Source organism: Camellia sinensis, chromosome 9, assembly GCF_055761805.1.
Source record: "Camellia sinensis isolate YWXY chromosome 9, ASM5576180v1, whole genome shotgun sequence".
NCBI lineage: Eukaryota > Viridiplantae > Streptophyta > Magnoliopsida > Ericales > Theaceae > Camellia > Camellia sinensis.
The window spans coordinates 33,549,785-33,566,768 of record NC_138969.1 but is presented as its reverse complement, the minus strand read 5'-3'; the positions used below and the strand labels follow the sequence as shown (position 1 = coordinate 33,566,768).

At 38.5% G+C, this 16,984-nt stretch overlaps 1 protein-coding gene across 21 annotated transcripts in view; it reads left to right on the top strand.

Moving 5' to 3' along the window:
- The first annotated feature begins 10,390 nt into the window (after positions 1-10,390).
- LOC114281963 (putative LRR receptor-like serine/threonine-protein kinase At1g07650) overlaps positions 10,391-16,984 on the top strand; it is a 40,531-nt gene continuing 33,937 nt past the window's right edge. For 6 of the 21 annotated variants that reach the window (XM_082886519.1, XM_082886515.1, XM_082886516.1 and 3 more), the window contains exon 1: positions 10,398-10,577. In XM_082886519.1, the coding sequence (XP_082742645.1) occupies positions 10,457-10,577 (121 nt within the window). In that variant the 5' untranslated portion in view covers positions 10,398-10,456. Of the gene's footprint in view, positions 10,578-16,984 lie in introns of all 21 variants that reach the window. The other 15 variants (XM_082886531.1, XM_082886530.1, XM_082886529.1 and 12 more) reach the window with 8 other exon arrangements.

The following is a 16,984-nucleotide window of genomic DNA, read 5'->3' as shown; positions in this document are numbered from 1 at the left end:
ATTGTTGCAATGAATAGAAGTATAATTCTTTCAAGAAAAATATATATATATATATATATATTAAAAAAAATGAAATTGAAAATGCACGGTAATAAATAACTAAACAAATTAAAAATGTTTGGCCTTGGATTACTGGAAATGTATCTTTTATTTGGTAGTGGGTTACTGGACATATATTTTTTGTTCGGCAATATAATTCCGAACTATTTTATTTTGTTCAATTTTAACACATTGAACAAAAGTCGAATAACTCTCTCAAAAAATAACATGAAAACCTACTAAACAAATAAAAAAATTCGCTATTTCACTTTCTGGATGGTTCTTCACCACTGTTTCTTCATTCATTGCTTTCTTCTATGATCAAAACATTATTCTCACTTTTTGAAAAGAGATATGTACTAAAGAAAAAAAGCTGAGAAGGGAAGAAGAGCAGTAGGGATTAAAGAGCAATGGGCGTAATGAGATAATAAAATATATTTAATTTTAATTTTTTGTCCTTAAAAGTAATTTCACATATAGATAAAATTAGAAAAAAAAGAAAAAAACATCTCATATGAAGGGTATAAACAAGTAAACTAATAGTGCAGGTAGAATCACTCATATAAAAACATAACATTATTTTCTTAGGGATTTGGCAAATTGGAAAATCTCCACCAGTATCCATTTGCCCATACTATCGGAATTGCCTAAAAGCTGGTGTGTTGGGCCGGGTTGGTTTTTTGACGGGTCAATTGAGTCTATGAACATCCTTAATTCTAATACATTTGCTTACATATTTCAAAATACTTTTACTCTCCCAATATTAATATTACTTTATATCATTCAAAAAAAAGAAAAAAAGAAAAGCTTTACATGTAATTTCATCTTTTAGTGCCCAAACATAGAGGTGGTTGGAGAATAATTAAATAAGTATATTTTTAAATTTTTAATTAAAGAGTAAATTATAAATACATCCTCTGAGGTTTGCTTAAAATATAGATTATTCCCTGTGATTTGAAAAATTACAAATACTTCCTTGTTAAAATTTTTTATTTAACAAAATTAATTAAAAAAATAAAATTCATAATTGCTCTCCTATATAATAATAAAATTACCTAAATTATTAATTAAAATGTATTTTTAATATCATTAAAAACTGTTAATTGATTTGGTGATTTATTAATAAAAGTCACGATTTGTTATGAAATTAGGAACCTCAAGGAGCGGAATGCAATTTTCAAAATCACAAGAGCGATTCATATTTTAATTAAACCTCATGGGGTGTATTTGTAGTTTACCCTTTATTAAAAGATGTACAAAAATAAAAAATAAAAAATAAAAAAAGAAAGATAAGAAAGTGTATTAATGTAATTCTTGCCAAACAACCAATCTTAAGCCAATTTACAACTATCATCACCTCCACCGTCTTTCTCATCGGTGTTTGTCTCTCTAATAGAGGATTTACATCCCCATATTTTCTCATTTCTATTCTTATCGTGTTCATTTCTTGCAAATCCACTGTTCAAATTCCAAAATCCTAGAACACCCACTACTAATTTAACAATGGAGGGATAGTTAAACTTGTCTGTGCTCAAAAGACATGAAGATTAGGGTTTTCAAATGTTAGTTTGCTTTAGTTGTCATTAATGATGGATAAATGGTAAAAAAAATTGGAATTAGATTAAATCGGTTTGATCCAAACACAATTATATGATTTGGTTATATTAATGTTATAGTTAGGATTGTTGTTTGGAGCTAAACCGTTGAAATATATATAATTTGTTACTTAGTCCTAACATCTCCTAATATTGTCAATTACTTTTAAACAATCATCTAACTAATTTTTTGTTTGAAAAGTGATATTCATATTACTTAATGTAAGTAAGTTGTGAGTAAATATAAAGATGAGATATTAGAAATTATAATTTTAAACAAATCAAACCGTGTTTTATTTGCTTTAAAGATTTTTATAATTTAAATAATTTTAAATTCTATGAACCCATAAATAGTGATTTGATTATTAGTTATACATATGAACCATGCTCATCCTTGGCTATACATATCATGGGAGAAAGACAACGGGAGAGACTGTATTAGCTAACAGGCGTTTTTGGGCATAATTATGTGATAGAGTCAACTATTACGTCGAGTATTGAGATGGATGAGTTTAGGTTTACAGTTAAAGCTGTTATAGTTTGAAGTATGGGATTGGATGTATGATTTGGTATAAGAGTTAATCACCATATCATATATATGATGAAATAGGTGCGACTTAATCATTTCAGCATGATCGAAATTTCCTATAAAGAAACCTAGGGTCTGTTTGGTAATTGGTTACGTTTTCAGTTTATATTTACAAAAATTTTATAAATTGATTTTTGTTTATTTTTAGAAAAACATAAACTACAAACGCGTTTGGTAATTAACAAAATATTTTTTAAAAATTTAAAATATAAAAAAGAGTGAGAAATGACAAGTGTTGGCAAGTGGCGGTAGAAGACGGTGGTGGGTAGTGGGTGGTGGTGGGTAACGGGTGGTGGTGGGTGGGTGACGGTAGCGGGTGATAGCGAGTGGGTGGTAGTAGTAGTGGTAGTGGGGGCGTGGCAGGTGGTGGGTGGTGGTGGCAGGTGGGTGGCGGATGGCGGGTGGTGGGTAGTGGTGGCGGGTGGTGGCAGGTGAGTGGCAGATGGCTAGTGGGTGGTGGGTAGTGGCAGGCGGCAGACGGGTGGGTAGTGGTGGCGGGTGGTGATGGTGGGTGGGTAGGTGACGGTGGCGGGTGGTGGCAGATGGCGGATGGGTGGTAGGTGGTGGCAGGCGGGTGGGTGGTGGTGGCGGGTGGTGATGGTGGGTGGGTAGGTAGGTAACGGTGGCGGGTGGTGGCGGTGGGTGGTAGGTGGGTAGTGAGTGGTGGTGGTGGTGGTGGTGGTGGCGGGTTGGTAGTAGGTAGCAGGTGGCTGATGGTGGTGGGTGGCTGGTGGTGGATGGGGGTGGCTGGTGGGTGGTGAGTGGTGGTGGCAGGTAGGTAGCGGACGGTGGATGGTAGCGGCGGGTGGATGGCAGGTGGGTAATGGTGGTGGTGGTGGTGGTGGTGGCGGCGAGGGGTGGTTGGTGGTGGCAAGTGGGTGGCAGGTGGGTGGTGGTGGTGGTGGGAGGTGGATGGTGGTGGCGGAAGACGGTGGTGGAAAATGGTGGCGGGTGGTGGCTAGTGTTGGGTGGTAAAAAAAAAAAAACTCAAAACTCAAAATAGAAACACATTTTTTGAGTTATATTTTTTGGCCAAATTTATAAACTAAAACTACTAATTTATAAATTAAAAATTTACCAAACAAATTTTTATTTAAATTTTTAAATTTTTTATAAATATAAACAAAAAATTAAAAAGCGTAAATATTATCAAACAGCTCCCTTAGAGCATCTCCAACGCTTAACTTCTTTTTTCATCAAATCTGATGAAAAAAATGACGATTTTTTCAATTTGATACGAGGCGCTCCAACGGTGAGCATCAAAGCAAAATTAGGGAGGTGGTCGACCGGGTGGTCGACCGGCCGGTTGACCAACCGGTCGACCGGTTTGGGCAATTTTTTTTTTTTTTTTTTTACCTGTTTGAACCTTTTTTGACCGGTTTGAACCTAGTTATTTCAAAGGGAACCGGTTGACCGGTTGGTCAACCGGCCGGGCAACCGATGTATCTCTTTCAACGGTCAGTAACAGTGATTTGGTAAAATCCGGAACTTGTTCTCAGTTTGATACTTTTTTTGCTGATTTCTCATTTTGATATTCATTTGATGCAACGGTTGGAGTATGGAAAAGTATATTTTTCATCAAAATTTAAATTTGATATCAATTTTGGTTAACTGTTGGAGATAATCTTACAATTTCTTTTTGCTTTTGTTTTTACTTTTGCTCTTCAAAACAAAACCTAGCAAAATCTTGGAATCTGCATAATTGCAGACCCAAGTGTTATCAAGCTGGCAATTACCAGGTTGATCAGGAATGTGGTAAAGAAAGGTTTGCTTGATTTGACTCTACGAGTCAGGGCCATCTCCATTGCAATTCTTGCTTTAATACATAATTTTTTTTCAAGCCTCTTTAATGTCCTTGGAAGTGGGGTAGCCCAGTCTTTGGAAGTCAATTGCATGGGGTGTAACCCAGTCTATGTAGGCCTATCTTAAAGTAGAAAAAAAAAAAAAAAAGAGTAAATTTTTTTAGTATTTTTTGAAAAAATATGTAAGAAGTGGAGGGGCTATATAATCCAAATAAATTAATAAATTAATTTTTTTTCTAGTTACCAAAATAGGCGGTAGTCTCTTTGGATATTATTGGAATGAGCATTATTCCAATATTATTGGAATGAGCATTGCTATTCAAGTTAAAAAATTAGACTTAACAAATTCAAAGATGTGTCAATTAATTACAATATCTAAGATAATTCTTTCTTTCAATCTTTTCTAATCATCAACTAATCATCTCCCTTACACATAATTAAATTTAGAAAGTGAACTTATATATCATTTTTCTAGTAAAAATTTGTGTTGCAAAACTCATGTTTGGTAATGTTTATATTTACAGTTTTTTATTTTTATTTATAGAATTTTTGAAAACTATAAATAAAATTTCATTTTGTATCTATTTTAGTTTTCAAAAACTTATAAACAGTCTACAAAATTTATTAAACTTTTGTAAAACAAAAAAATTAGTTTGAGTTATTTAGATTTATTTTTTTATTTATTTCATCTTTCTCTCAACTCTTTTGATCACCACCCATAACTCAACGCTATCACCACTCTAATAACACCTCTAGAGGCCACCAATCATTTTCGCCCACTGCCTCTTGCCAAAAATCACTTTCAGCCACCACTTTAGGTAGTTGTTTGGACCATTTTCGAACATCAACAACACCTCTTCACTGGCCCAAACAACATCTCTCTAGTTCAGATCCTTACCTCTAATTTATATGAAAAACTATTAATTTTATTATGTTGTCAACAGTAAACTCTTTTCTTCCTCTTTTTCTTTTTTCTTTTTTGCCTTCTTTTTTGCAAACGTTGAAAATTAGAGAATCAAATGTCAATTTAGGCACAGGCTCGAACAAAAATCTCAATCTCTACTCTTGTTATATTTGGTGGACATGAGTACACTTAGAAAAAAATGAATCAATGTAAGACGTAACATTGTTGCAGTGTTGTATCTTTTTATTTTATTTAAAAAAAATAATTTATCCCCGAATTTAATCTCCGAATTTCATCCAATGATATGAAATTATGGGCCAAAGATAAGAGAGTCGTATGGGAATATTTTACATAGAGTCTAACCACGTCATTAGAAGTGATATTGAAAAATGTGGAATTTGGAGTCTCTAATAGCCGAATATTTATTTTTCATATTAGTAAAGTAGTTGCATTGTCGTAGGGTCTTGCCCCCAATTATAAGTTGGAAGTGCATATCCCGTTACCAATAAAGGTTAAGGAGCAGCCATGGCCCATGGGATCCTAAAAGGATGCTTTTAGTCAATGGTAAAAAGGAAAGGGCTTCTTGGCAAATGCATGTGAAACCAATAAGTCACCTTTTCATGTGGGTGCATATATATATATATATATATGGGCTCGGTTTTGGTCCAGTCTAAGATCGGATTAGACGGTATTGTTAGGCTTGTGAGGGCTTACTACGGGTCCCATTTTAATAATTCCAACCGTTTAATGTGTATAACTCGTTGAGTATTATATGCCTATAAAAAATCACGTTGATCGGATATCGATAGCTATGTGATCAAAATAATTTTTTGTCGACCGTTAATTTATTCACCATCCATTTTTTTAATACAAAACTGATTTGATTACATAGTTATTGATATTCGATCAAATGTGATTTTTAGTAGGCATATAGTACTCGACGAGTTCTACATATTAAACGGTTCGGATTATCAAAACGAGACCCGTTGTAGACCCCCACAAGTCCAACATTACCGTCCAATTCGATCTCAGACTGGACCAAAGCCGAACCCTATATATATTCATATACGTATGAATGTAAAAGAAAAAAAAACTAACTACAGAAAGGTGACCCAGGAGTTGAGTCTCAAAAGTCACTTATGTGGCACTAAGGCCAAGTTTGGTAACACCAAAATAATTCATCTTTTTATCTTTCGGAAATGAGCCGTATCTCAAATCCAATGGCTCGAATTGGCTCGAAAGAGGGAGAGAAGAGAGGAGGAAGAAGCATAGGAGAGAGAGGAAGAGAAGAGAGGAAGAAGAGAGGAGGAAGAACAAAGGAGAAAGAGGGAGAGAGGATCGTCGCTGCTCGTCTCGCTACCACCACCGCCGTCGCCTCGCTGCCGCCGATCATTGCAGCACCAGCGATCGCCGGCTCTGCCTCGCCTCCGCCCCCCACTTCCATCCCCAAATGTTGGGCCCCCTCTAGTCCCTCCTCTTCCTCCCCCTCCAGTCCCTCTTCCTTCCTCCTTCCCTCCTCCTCCTCCCTCCCTCCCTCCCTCCTTCTCTTCCTCTCCCCTGCTTCTGGTTCTGCTTCACCTTCATCTAAAAAACGAGGCCGTTTTTGAATTCGAGCCATTTCGAGCCGCTCGGTTTTGAGCTACCTATCACTGCCGTTTATCTTTTTTTCATCAAATCACTTCTCTACTTTTTTGCACATCTTTTCGTAAAAAGACAAAAAATATACTTATTTAGGTTATCCCAAACAACCCCTAAATTATTTAGTGGTAAGTTATGGATTCGCATACTAGTAGAAATTTGAATCGCACTTTTGAAATTGTGTATGGTTTGTCGGGGCCTTTAAGTCATGTTTTTTTTACCAGTGTGGGGTCGTATTAGATTGGTATGGCTCTGGGGTGATGACTTGGAAGGAGAATTAACAGTGTAAGAGGCTTAACAATCTCTCCCGCAGGAGAATTAGTTTGGCTAGATTTTTGGTGTGATTAATAACATAGGGAGATGATTTAATCTATTTTGTATATAAATTTTTTTATCAATTGCACTTGTCTGTTTTAATATTTGTTTTAGTTTTTTTTTAATATAAAAATAATTTTTTTATTTATTTTATATAAAAATAATTTAACAATCCCATCACTCACCATTCTCACACTATCATCGAAATAAACATACTTTTACTTAATCTATTCACTAATAATTCCCATATTAATAATTTTTTTACTAACTATTATCTCATTAACAATTCCATCCAACTTAGCCTATGTTTGGAAAGTTGGGTTTGAAGATTTTTTGGCAAAAATTAAACAAAATAGATTTTTTTAGTTCAATAAAACAAAACATCATATCCAATCTATAATCATTACATTCTTTTTTTCATAAAAAAAAAAATTAAAAAAGTCAAAAAATTTTCCCAAACCAAATATTTTAATCTCAGACTAATATAACTAAAAAAAATCAAAAAATTAAAAAATAACTCACTTTCCAAACAAACTCGTCATCCGCTAAACAAACGCAACAATAAGGTTGGTCCTACCAGCCCATATTATCATAAGACCTTTGTTGATTTTTCTTCACTTCTTTATATCAACAACATTTGGTACTGGGCTGACATGATCATAACACCTTTGTTGATTTTTCTTCATTTCTTTATATCAACGACATTCGGTGCTGGACTGACAGCAGTGGCTTGTAGAAAACAAGGGCTGTTTTTGTCTATTTCTCGTTTGACTCAAACAGGGTCTTCTCTCTGCAATAAGGCTTACTTAGCCTCCGTTTAGAAAGTATTTAATTTTTTTTTAATTATTTTAATTTAAGATTAAAAAGTTTGATTTATAAAGAATTTTTTGATTTTTTAATTTTTTAGACTTTTTTTTTATAAGAGAGGAGTATAATGATTATAGATTAGATTTAATATTTTATTTTTTGTGATTAAAATAACTTATTTTATTTTTTTGTAACTATTTTAGCCCCTAACCCACCAAAATCAACTTCCCAAACTATGCCTTAGGGCCATATTTTTTTCTGATTTTTTTTTTTGTTTTTTTGTTTTTTTTAAATTTTAAATTATGTCAAAATTTTTTACTTCTCAAGCCGGTTCTGTGTAAACAAATCTAAAAAGTTAAAAAAATCCCCAAAAAAATTGTTTTTGGCTTTTTTTGGGTGTCTTTTGTGGAATTTTTTTTCTCTTTCAATTTTTACTTTTTTTTGTCTGTCTAGTCAAGTAGAATTAAAAGTGTAAAACTTCTTGAATTTTTAAAAAATAATCTATTAAAGACGAAAAAAACTCAACAAAAGTAGAAAAGCCAACTCCAAACACCCAAAATTGTGACGGGGGAATTCCATGAAGATGCATTCGTGCCCCTAAATGAGTTATATAGAAATCTAGAGTCAATTAACTTACAAGAAAACTCACTTTGTCTGTTGCTAATATTACCAATCATCTCAATGATTATACTTTAGCAATTACATTTTAAAATTTATGTTGTCTTTTTGAGTTCTTATGAATGAAGCCAATTTGGTCTGCAAATCAAGGCAAAGGCTTCGAGACAAATAAGTAGGAGATAGCAAGTTTACCATTTTAGTTAAACAAACATCTTTATTCTTGAAAAATCTAGAAATTTCCTAAATGTTGATTTGTGATTATGTATCAATTTTAAGCAGAATATAACAATCCCAATCAAACAATCAAGACAAAGAGACACAATGATTTTACGTGAAAAAAATCACAATTGGACACCTCCAACTGTGATCAAAAAACCACGGGCAACAGCCACAAGAACAATCCACTAAGAAGATTTAAAGGAATTACACAGGTATACTCTCAATTACCTAGCGAATCCACAACGCCTAATTGAACCAACCTCTATGTGCCTCTTCCAACCCCATCTTCACCACGGAATTGTCTTTCTGATGAGCCACTCTGGATTCCACCAAAGCTTCAGACTCGAATTCTTCAGAATCCACAACTGAAGAACAACTCTCTCTTTTGTGTATAACAAACAAACCTTTGATGTACTCTCTTTAAATCATGAGTTGAAGACTCAATAAAAGCATCAAAGAAAACAAACAAAATATCTCCAGATATAAACCTTAAGATCCAAAAAATAAGATCTGAAGAACTTCAATCAATGCCTTAGTTTTGGGAGAAAACCAAGTATTTATAGAGAACCAAAAGTAATCCTAGATTGGGAAGAAAACAAACTCCTTGAGAAATCCGGATTCTGAGGCTCGCTCGAGCGAAGATTTGCTGGCTCGAGCGAGGAGTGTATTTTTCATGATTTCTACTAGTGCCTTGGCTCGAGCGACGGATCCTTGGCTCGAGCGAGGAATACACTCTTTCAGGTTTTTGTATGGACGCAATCCTTGGCTCGAGCGAGAACTCCTTGGCTCGAGCGAGAAAGCCTTAGCTCGAGCGAGAATTCCTTGGCTCGAGCGAACATGGGCGGACATGCAATTTTGAATGCAATTTTGCAATTTGCTTCGGCCGCGAGCTGACCGCCGTAATAATCAGCGAAGTGGCAATCTTGAAAGCATTAACATCACAAACTTCTCTGAACGGCACAATTCGGGTTGGATTCACATCTAATAAACTCATAGCCTTACTGAAATAAAAAAGAGCGAATAAAATTACAACTCAAAGGAGTTTTGTCAAACAGGATTGCCAAGAAATAAAACCTAACAATTCTTAGTAGAGCAACTTCAATGCAATTGATAGTTATTATATTTTTTATTTGATGATGATGACAATGATGACAATTGATGACTATGACATCAATTGTGTTTCCTTACTTGAATATTAACAAAATCATGTGTGTGAGCGTAAAATTACAGCCTGTGTTGTATAACTTAACCCAAGTTATTCATGACAAATCAATGTCTAGACTGGTTTTAAAAATCCTATTAACATGTTATTCTAATTTAACTTTTTTTCTGTCAAAGCATTTTTCTTTTTGCAATATTAGAGGTAAAAATATGTCTAAATTCTCATTCAAGAAACCTACGAGAAAGATTTAATATGCTTCATGTGGAATGTGATTGCAATAATTGGCTAGTCATGGTAAACAGGAATGATGGGTTGCTGTGAAACTAAGGAGACAAAATAATTGATCTGCTAGTTCACAAAATATAAAGATTGCGGAGTCTTGCTTACAATTTTAATTTGGAAGAGTATTCCACGTCCTATGCTGCACCGAAAAGCTTAAGGAGCAGCAATAATAGAATGGCTTTGCACAATATGATCAAAAAGAAAGGGATTGGCAAATGTATTCAAAATCAACGGCCCAAAAGACCCCCACCTTATTTAACCAAGGAAACCAACAAGTCACCTCAGGAACTCGACAAATGCATGTGAAATCAGTGGTCCAAAATTACATCTATCCAATCAAGGCCACACCTTTTATAACTAAGGATACAGAATAGATACGTGTTCACTATTCTGCATGATTGCGTTCTCATGTGGGTTATATATATTATCGTATATATTGAGTATAGCTTTTCCCATATGCTAAAGAACTCAAATATATAACAAGAGATGGTAACAGTTAGTGAATATCCGAAAGCTATATGCACTTTTATGCTTGTATTGTTCATACTAATATGCTTTGGAGCATGTGGAATTGAAGCACAAACTAGACGCATTCCCGCTGATGAAAGTAAGAGGCCTTCTATAATTTCAGTCTATTCATTTTTCTATTTTATCTTTCTGTGTTATTTTATTTTTTGATTTTGTGAGTATGAAGAAGAGCTTCAGTTCAAGTCTTAACACGGGACCCCTCAGACATCCCCAAATTACTCAAGTGAACAAAGTTTTGTACTCGTTTGTAACCCAAGAAGATGAAATTGGATACGAGTCCATTGGAGCTATTATTTTTGTTTAGTTTTTCATTGGTAGCTAAAGGCCTGGAGCCATTCCCAATGACAAAACTGCTTTTCAGATTCAATACTATAAATAGTGCATGCTACTTGCAGTACGATGGAGCATTTTAACAATTACAAAGCTTTTGGAAATAGTTTTTTTTTTTTGTGTGGAAATAGTGGTTAAGAGGGGGATTTACACCGTATAAGTGGGCTGAGCTATTATGGACTTAGGCCATTGCCTTGGGAGAGACACCTAGCGTTGGGCTGAGGAAGTTAGTTAGATCGGTCCAAGGCTGAGGCTAGTGGAATAGGTGTTGCTCTCAACCGGACTGAGGGGCATCTTTCGATCTTAGCCAGATGGAGGAATGATTGAGATCGGCGACCCAACTGCAAGCAGACTGATCGTGCCAGCCTTGGCTCAGTGCGGAGCAAGGCTGGACTGGACGGTTTCGACTTACTTGACTAAGCTGTAGGTGATTGGCTGGGTACTTCGGGGTTAGGCCAGTCGGTAGGAATTGTTTGTGAAGTAGGCTGCTGAACACTTGGTTACGGGTATCGGCGGGGACCTCCCTGTGGCCCGATTGTAGATTAGAGAAGGGAGCCCACTGTTCGTACAAGGCAATACCGTTTGGCTGTTTTGTCGATACTGTTTGGCAGTATTATCGTGTACACACGTTTAAGACGAAGAGATGATAGTACATCGACATACCCAGGAGAGGATGAGCAGGGTAGTGCGCACACAAACTATATAAATCCTGCAACGCATCCATGCAACAAGTCTGCAATCTTTTCACACAAAGTTATCTTTTCTTTTATCCACTTCTCTCTCTATGAGTGCTAACTTGATTGTCGGAGGGTTTTTCCGACAACACACCCATTGGGTAGCTCATTGTCGTTGTGCTTTCAGGTTTGATGACGTTGCTCGGAGAAACGTAAAGCTTGGACATAAGGAGTACGAAAGTGTAGAATATTTGTTCCTCATACAATTGGCGATGTTTGTGGAAAGCTTGAACATAAAAAAAAACCTTGACCTACAAGCTTGTCTGATCATTTTCCACGGCGAACGACGACGTTCCGAAGTTCGTTATCAATGGCATTATGCCAGAATCAGTCCGACGGCGAGACAACTTGCTTGCTGTTCTGACGATGATTGGTTTGGAGACCTCTATGCGAGGACCCTCTAGAGACATGTGAGACAAATGTGCAGAGAGTTTTGGGCGCTCACTGAGCCCAAACGGACACCGTTGACGAAGTGGATCACATACTCAGCACCTGGAGAGCAAGCTGAAAGACCAAGACGCCATCATCAGAAAGATGGCGACAAAGATGGAGGCTATGAAGCTCCAATTGAAGGGAAAATGTGATGCTAGAGTGGGGGAAACCATAGTGAGTGTGCCTAGTCCCACCATTTAGACAGTCGTGGTAGGAGGTTGACGCCCTCACTTTCCATCACCAGAAGGTTCAGAACTGACGACTCCGTCACACCGGTGAAGGTGTCTCGCACTCGAGATAGTATCTACAGGCCCTCGTGTCCATTAACGACATCAAGAAACTCCTATTCTGATCAATTGGGGGATTTGAGGGACATATTGGAGGAGCAAGCGCCGGAGGGAGACACAGAGGGTGCCGGTATAACAACGGCTAGCCCACAGTGGTCGTGCTAGCGAGGAGGTCATAATGCCACCCCCGCATTTGGCTGCGCACATACCATAAGATAGAGACTTGGCGAGGCTGAATGCCACCCTTTTTGCCCTCGAGATAGAAAGCACACCACTCCCCGCCAGTTTCCATGAGCCAAAATTTACGCTCTATAACGAAAAAATCGACCCGTACATGTACGTAAGCCACTTCCGACAAGTGATGGTTGGCCACAGTCATAACGATGCATTAATTTTCCTCATTTTCCAATCAAGTTTAGGCGAATTAGGCCTAAAGTGGTTCGAGAGGTTTCCGGAGGAGAGTATCAAGAGGTGGCAACAGTTGGCACAGGCGTTTGTCACCCGATTCAAGACAAACACCAAAACGCCAAAGGAAGTTGACCATCTTTTGGGAATCAAGATGGAACCGGACGACTCATTAAAGGTGTACAACGCTAAGTATTGGGAAACATTCAATGAGATTCTTGATTGCCTGGCAAACCTAGCGATCACCCAATACAAGCGCGGTCTTCTAGTCGGGCATAGACTCAGAGACTCGCTTACCGTGAACCAACCTTTAATTGTGGAGTTGCTCATGCAATGCATCAATGAACACATCCAAGTTGAGGATGACGTGGTTGTTGCTACCATGAAAGCAAATTTGGCAGTAGCAAATAAGAGAATTGCGGGCAAAGTTCACACAGTCGGACGGGAAAAAACCGTCCGGACAGCTGTGGAAGGGATCAGAGCCATAGAAACAATCACAATAACAAGAACCGTAACTTTGATTGGACCAACTACCCCTGAAATGTCGCAAACGACGCTAAGAGAAAGTTAAATGCCTGGACAGGCATCATCACGGTCTTCAAAATTCCAATCTACCGTATCCTTAGCGAGATCTATGACGAGGCATACATCCGGTGGCCAGCTAAGTTGGGGATGCCCAAAGAGGCTTTAACTCACAATATCGTTGCACCTACCATGACGAGCGAGGGCACTGTACGGAAGATTATGTGCCCTTGAAGCAGCACCTGGAAGAATTAGTGTCAGCTGGGTACTTGGACTGTTACATTGACAGGGGCGTTCAGGCCGTGCTTCAAGGCCAAGTTAAACCTAACAGCTTAGCAGCCTTGGACTCTCCTTCCCAGGGTGTGATCAACGTGATCTATGGGATCATCGAACCAGAATGGATATACGAGCTTAGGGGGATGATCAAGAAGGCTAAACACATGAGGGAAATTATGTCCGTCGAGCCTGCTATGAAGAGGGGCAAGACTGAAGTCACAGATGTCATCACTTTTTCTAGCAAATATTTGGAGCAAATCCAAACCCCACACAACGATGCATTAGTCGTCACACTGCGCGTCAAAGACTTCAACATCAAACACATTTTGATCGACCAAGATAGCTTGGTCAAAAGAATGTACTATGACGCCTTTAAGCAACTAAAGCTAGAGGACAAAGACCTAGCCCCAGCAACCTCGCCACTGGTTGACTTCAACTCGTAACTAGAATGGCCAGTTGGGAAGATTATCGTACCGGCCAAAGCGGGTTCTGTCATCAAGCAAGCGTTGACCTACCACCAAGTAATGAGGTTCCCCTCTGTCACCAGGATGATCGATGAAGTGTAGGGTGATCAAGTCATGGCCAAACAATGTTTTGTGGCCGTAAATGAAAGCCATGCAGCCAAGGACTTTGTGCAAATGATCGAAGGTTCAGAAGATCAGAAGGTCCTGGACAATGTCAGCAAGAAAGCTGAAGATAAGGCTGCTGAAGACCTGGTGGAAGTAAGAATCGACGAGAATGATTTAGGCAAGTTCTTTCTGCTTGGGTCATTTTTGTTTGCCTAAGAGCAATTAGAGATCGTGAACTTCTTGGTGGCCAACATTAAAGGGTTTGCATGGACACCTAACGACATGTCTGGCGTCGATCCAAACTTCATTTGCCACCAACTCAATGTCTTTCCAGATGCCCAGCTGATCATACAAAGGACGCAGCGATCAACACTTCACTATGCCGAGGTGGTGGAGGAAGAGGTCAAGAATTTGTTAGAAGTAAAGACAATTGAAGAGGTGCATTACCCTCGGTGGGTTTTAAACACGGTAGTTATGCCAAAAAAGAATAGAAAATGACGGGTCTGCATTGACTACAAGACGGTCAATAGAGCTTGCCCTAAAGATAGCTTCCAATTGCCTTGAATTGACCAGCTGTGGACCTTATAGCCGTGCATAACAGGCTTAGTTTCCTGGATGCTTACTGCGGCTATCACCAGATCGCCATGTATGAGCTTGACCGAGAGATCACTTCTTTCATAACTCCAAGGTGGCTGTTCTACTATAAAGCCATGCCCTTTGGGCTGAAAAACACTAGGGCCACCTTGCAGAGAATGATTACTAAGATGTTCACCCCTCTACTTAGCCGGATAATGAAAGCATACATTGACGACATAGTAGTCAAGAGCAAGAATGAGGTCGATCACTTGAAAGATCTAGCTGAGATGTTCGCGATCCTTAAGCAGCATCAGTTTCACCTCAATGCATCTAAATGCGCCTTTGGCGTCAGATCAGACAAATTTTTGGGCTTCTTGGTGACCAATCGAGGAATTAAGGCGGATCCCTCCCAAATCAAGGTCATACAGGAGTTGAAGCAGCCAAATTCAGAGAAGGGTGTGCAACATCTTGCCGAGATGGCAGTTGCGCTTAATAGATTCATAAGTCGGTCATCAGATCAGTGCCACTCTTTCTTTCATGCTCTAAAGTTGAAGTTCTTATCGGATGAGGAATGTGACTGAGCATTGGCAGACTTGAAGACTAGTCATCTGCTACACTTCTCGTGATGCCAATACCGGGTGAAAAACTTTTCCTCTATCTAGCTGTCTCCTAGAACGCCATTAGCACGGTGCTCGTTAAAGTAGAGGGCATACAACACCTCCAAATCTTCTATGCGAGCAAAACACTACTTTCAGCAAAATCGAGATATTTGTCGTTGGAAAAGCTCGCCTTCGCACTAATGATGGCTTCCAGGAAATTGGTGCACTACTTTCACGCTCACACAATCATAATGTTGATCGAGTTCCTATTAAAAGCCTTATTTGAGAGAGTAGATTTCTCTAGCCATATCCTAAAGTGGGCAGTCAAATTGGGACAGTTAGACGTCAAGTTTCAACCTAGAACCGCCATTAAAGACTACGCATTGGCCAACTTCGTTGTAGAGTTCTCGCCAGGGACTCACCCAGTTTGCCCAGTGGATCTAACGTAGCCAGACAAAGGGGAGTGGGCGTCGCAGAAGTTGCGAAGCCTACCGTCTCATCAACATTATCCACCGAGCCAACCGAGCTAAGGGTGAACGCCATTGCAAAAATTGCAAGGCCTACCAGCTAAACAAAACGAGGAAGGTGTCATAGAAGTTGCGCACCAGACCATCAATTCGCTAACTAAAGAATGACTAGGACCTAGTAATGCGTTGTTGAGTTTGGGAGTAACACAATAACCTGTAAGAACCAATAACACATCGCTGGAGGAGAGGAGAGGAGAGGAGAGAATGCCATACAATTCATAGCCATCAACGGTGTGTTCGAAGTGGAAATAGTTGAGCCACCAAGCAAAGATATAGCCTCACAGGTTGTCGAGCTGAACAACAAAGACAAAGACCGTTTGATTCTTCAAAAATCGCAAGAACCTTCAGAATGCTGGAAGTGATTCATCAGAGAAATGTGAAAACTTTTCATCGATGGCGCTTTAAATAGACACGATGCCAAATTGGGCATAGTTTTGATCTCGCTAGATGGTTTGACCATAGAACATTCAATCACACTTGGGTTTCCAGCATCGAACAATGAGGTCGAGTATGAGGCGCTGTTAACCGAGCTAAAAAGTGCACTATGGTTAAAAGCATCAGAGTTAATGGTTTACAGTGACTCCCATCTTGTCATCAATCATGTATTTGGATAATATGAAGCCAAAGATGGCAGAATGGCCAAATACCAAACCCTTGTAAGGGAAGAGATCAAAAAATTTCAAGTAGTCAGAGTCGAACAAATTGGCTACAAAAAGAACAACCGGGTAGACAAGCTAGCTGATTAAGCTTCTATGGCCGACAAATCGACACCTGGCCCTTTATTGATTGAATTCCTCCCAAGGCCCAGCATTGAAGAACTAGAAGTAGCAGAGATCCTCTGCACCAAGCAAGGGCCCTTCTAGATGGACCTTATCATAATCTTTCTAAAAGACAAGATCTTGTCGACCAACAAGAAAGAAGCAAACAAAATTCAGGCTAAATTTGAGCGATTTTGGCTCTCTCCTTCTGGCGTCTTATACAAAAAGTCCTTCACAAGACCTTACTTGAAGTGTGTCCATCAGAGCAAAGTCGAAACTTTTCTTTTTGAAATCTATGAAGGCATGTGCGGAAGTCACATCGGTGGTAGATCTCTAGCTTATTGCGCTATTTCGCAAGGGTATTAATGGCCTTATATGTAAGCTGACGCACAAAAATAAGTGAGAAAATGGGAAAAATGCCATAAATTTACACACCAGATTCATTAACTGGCCAGAGAACTCCTCTCTCTT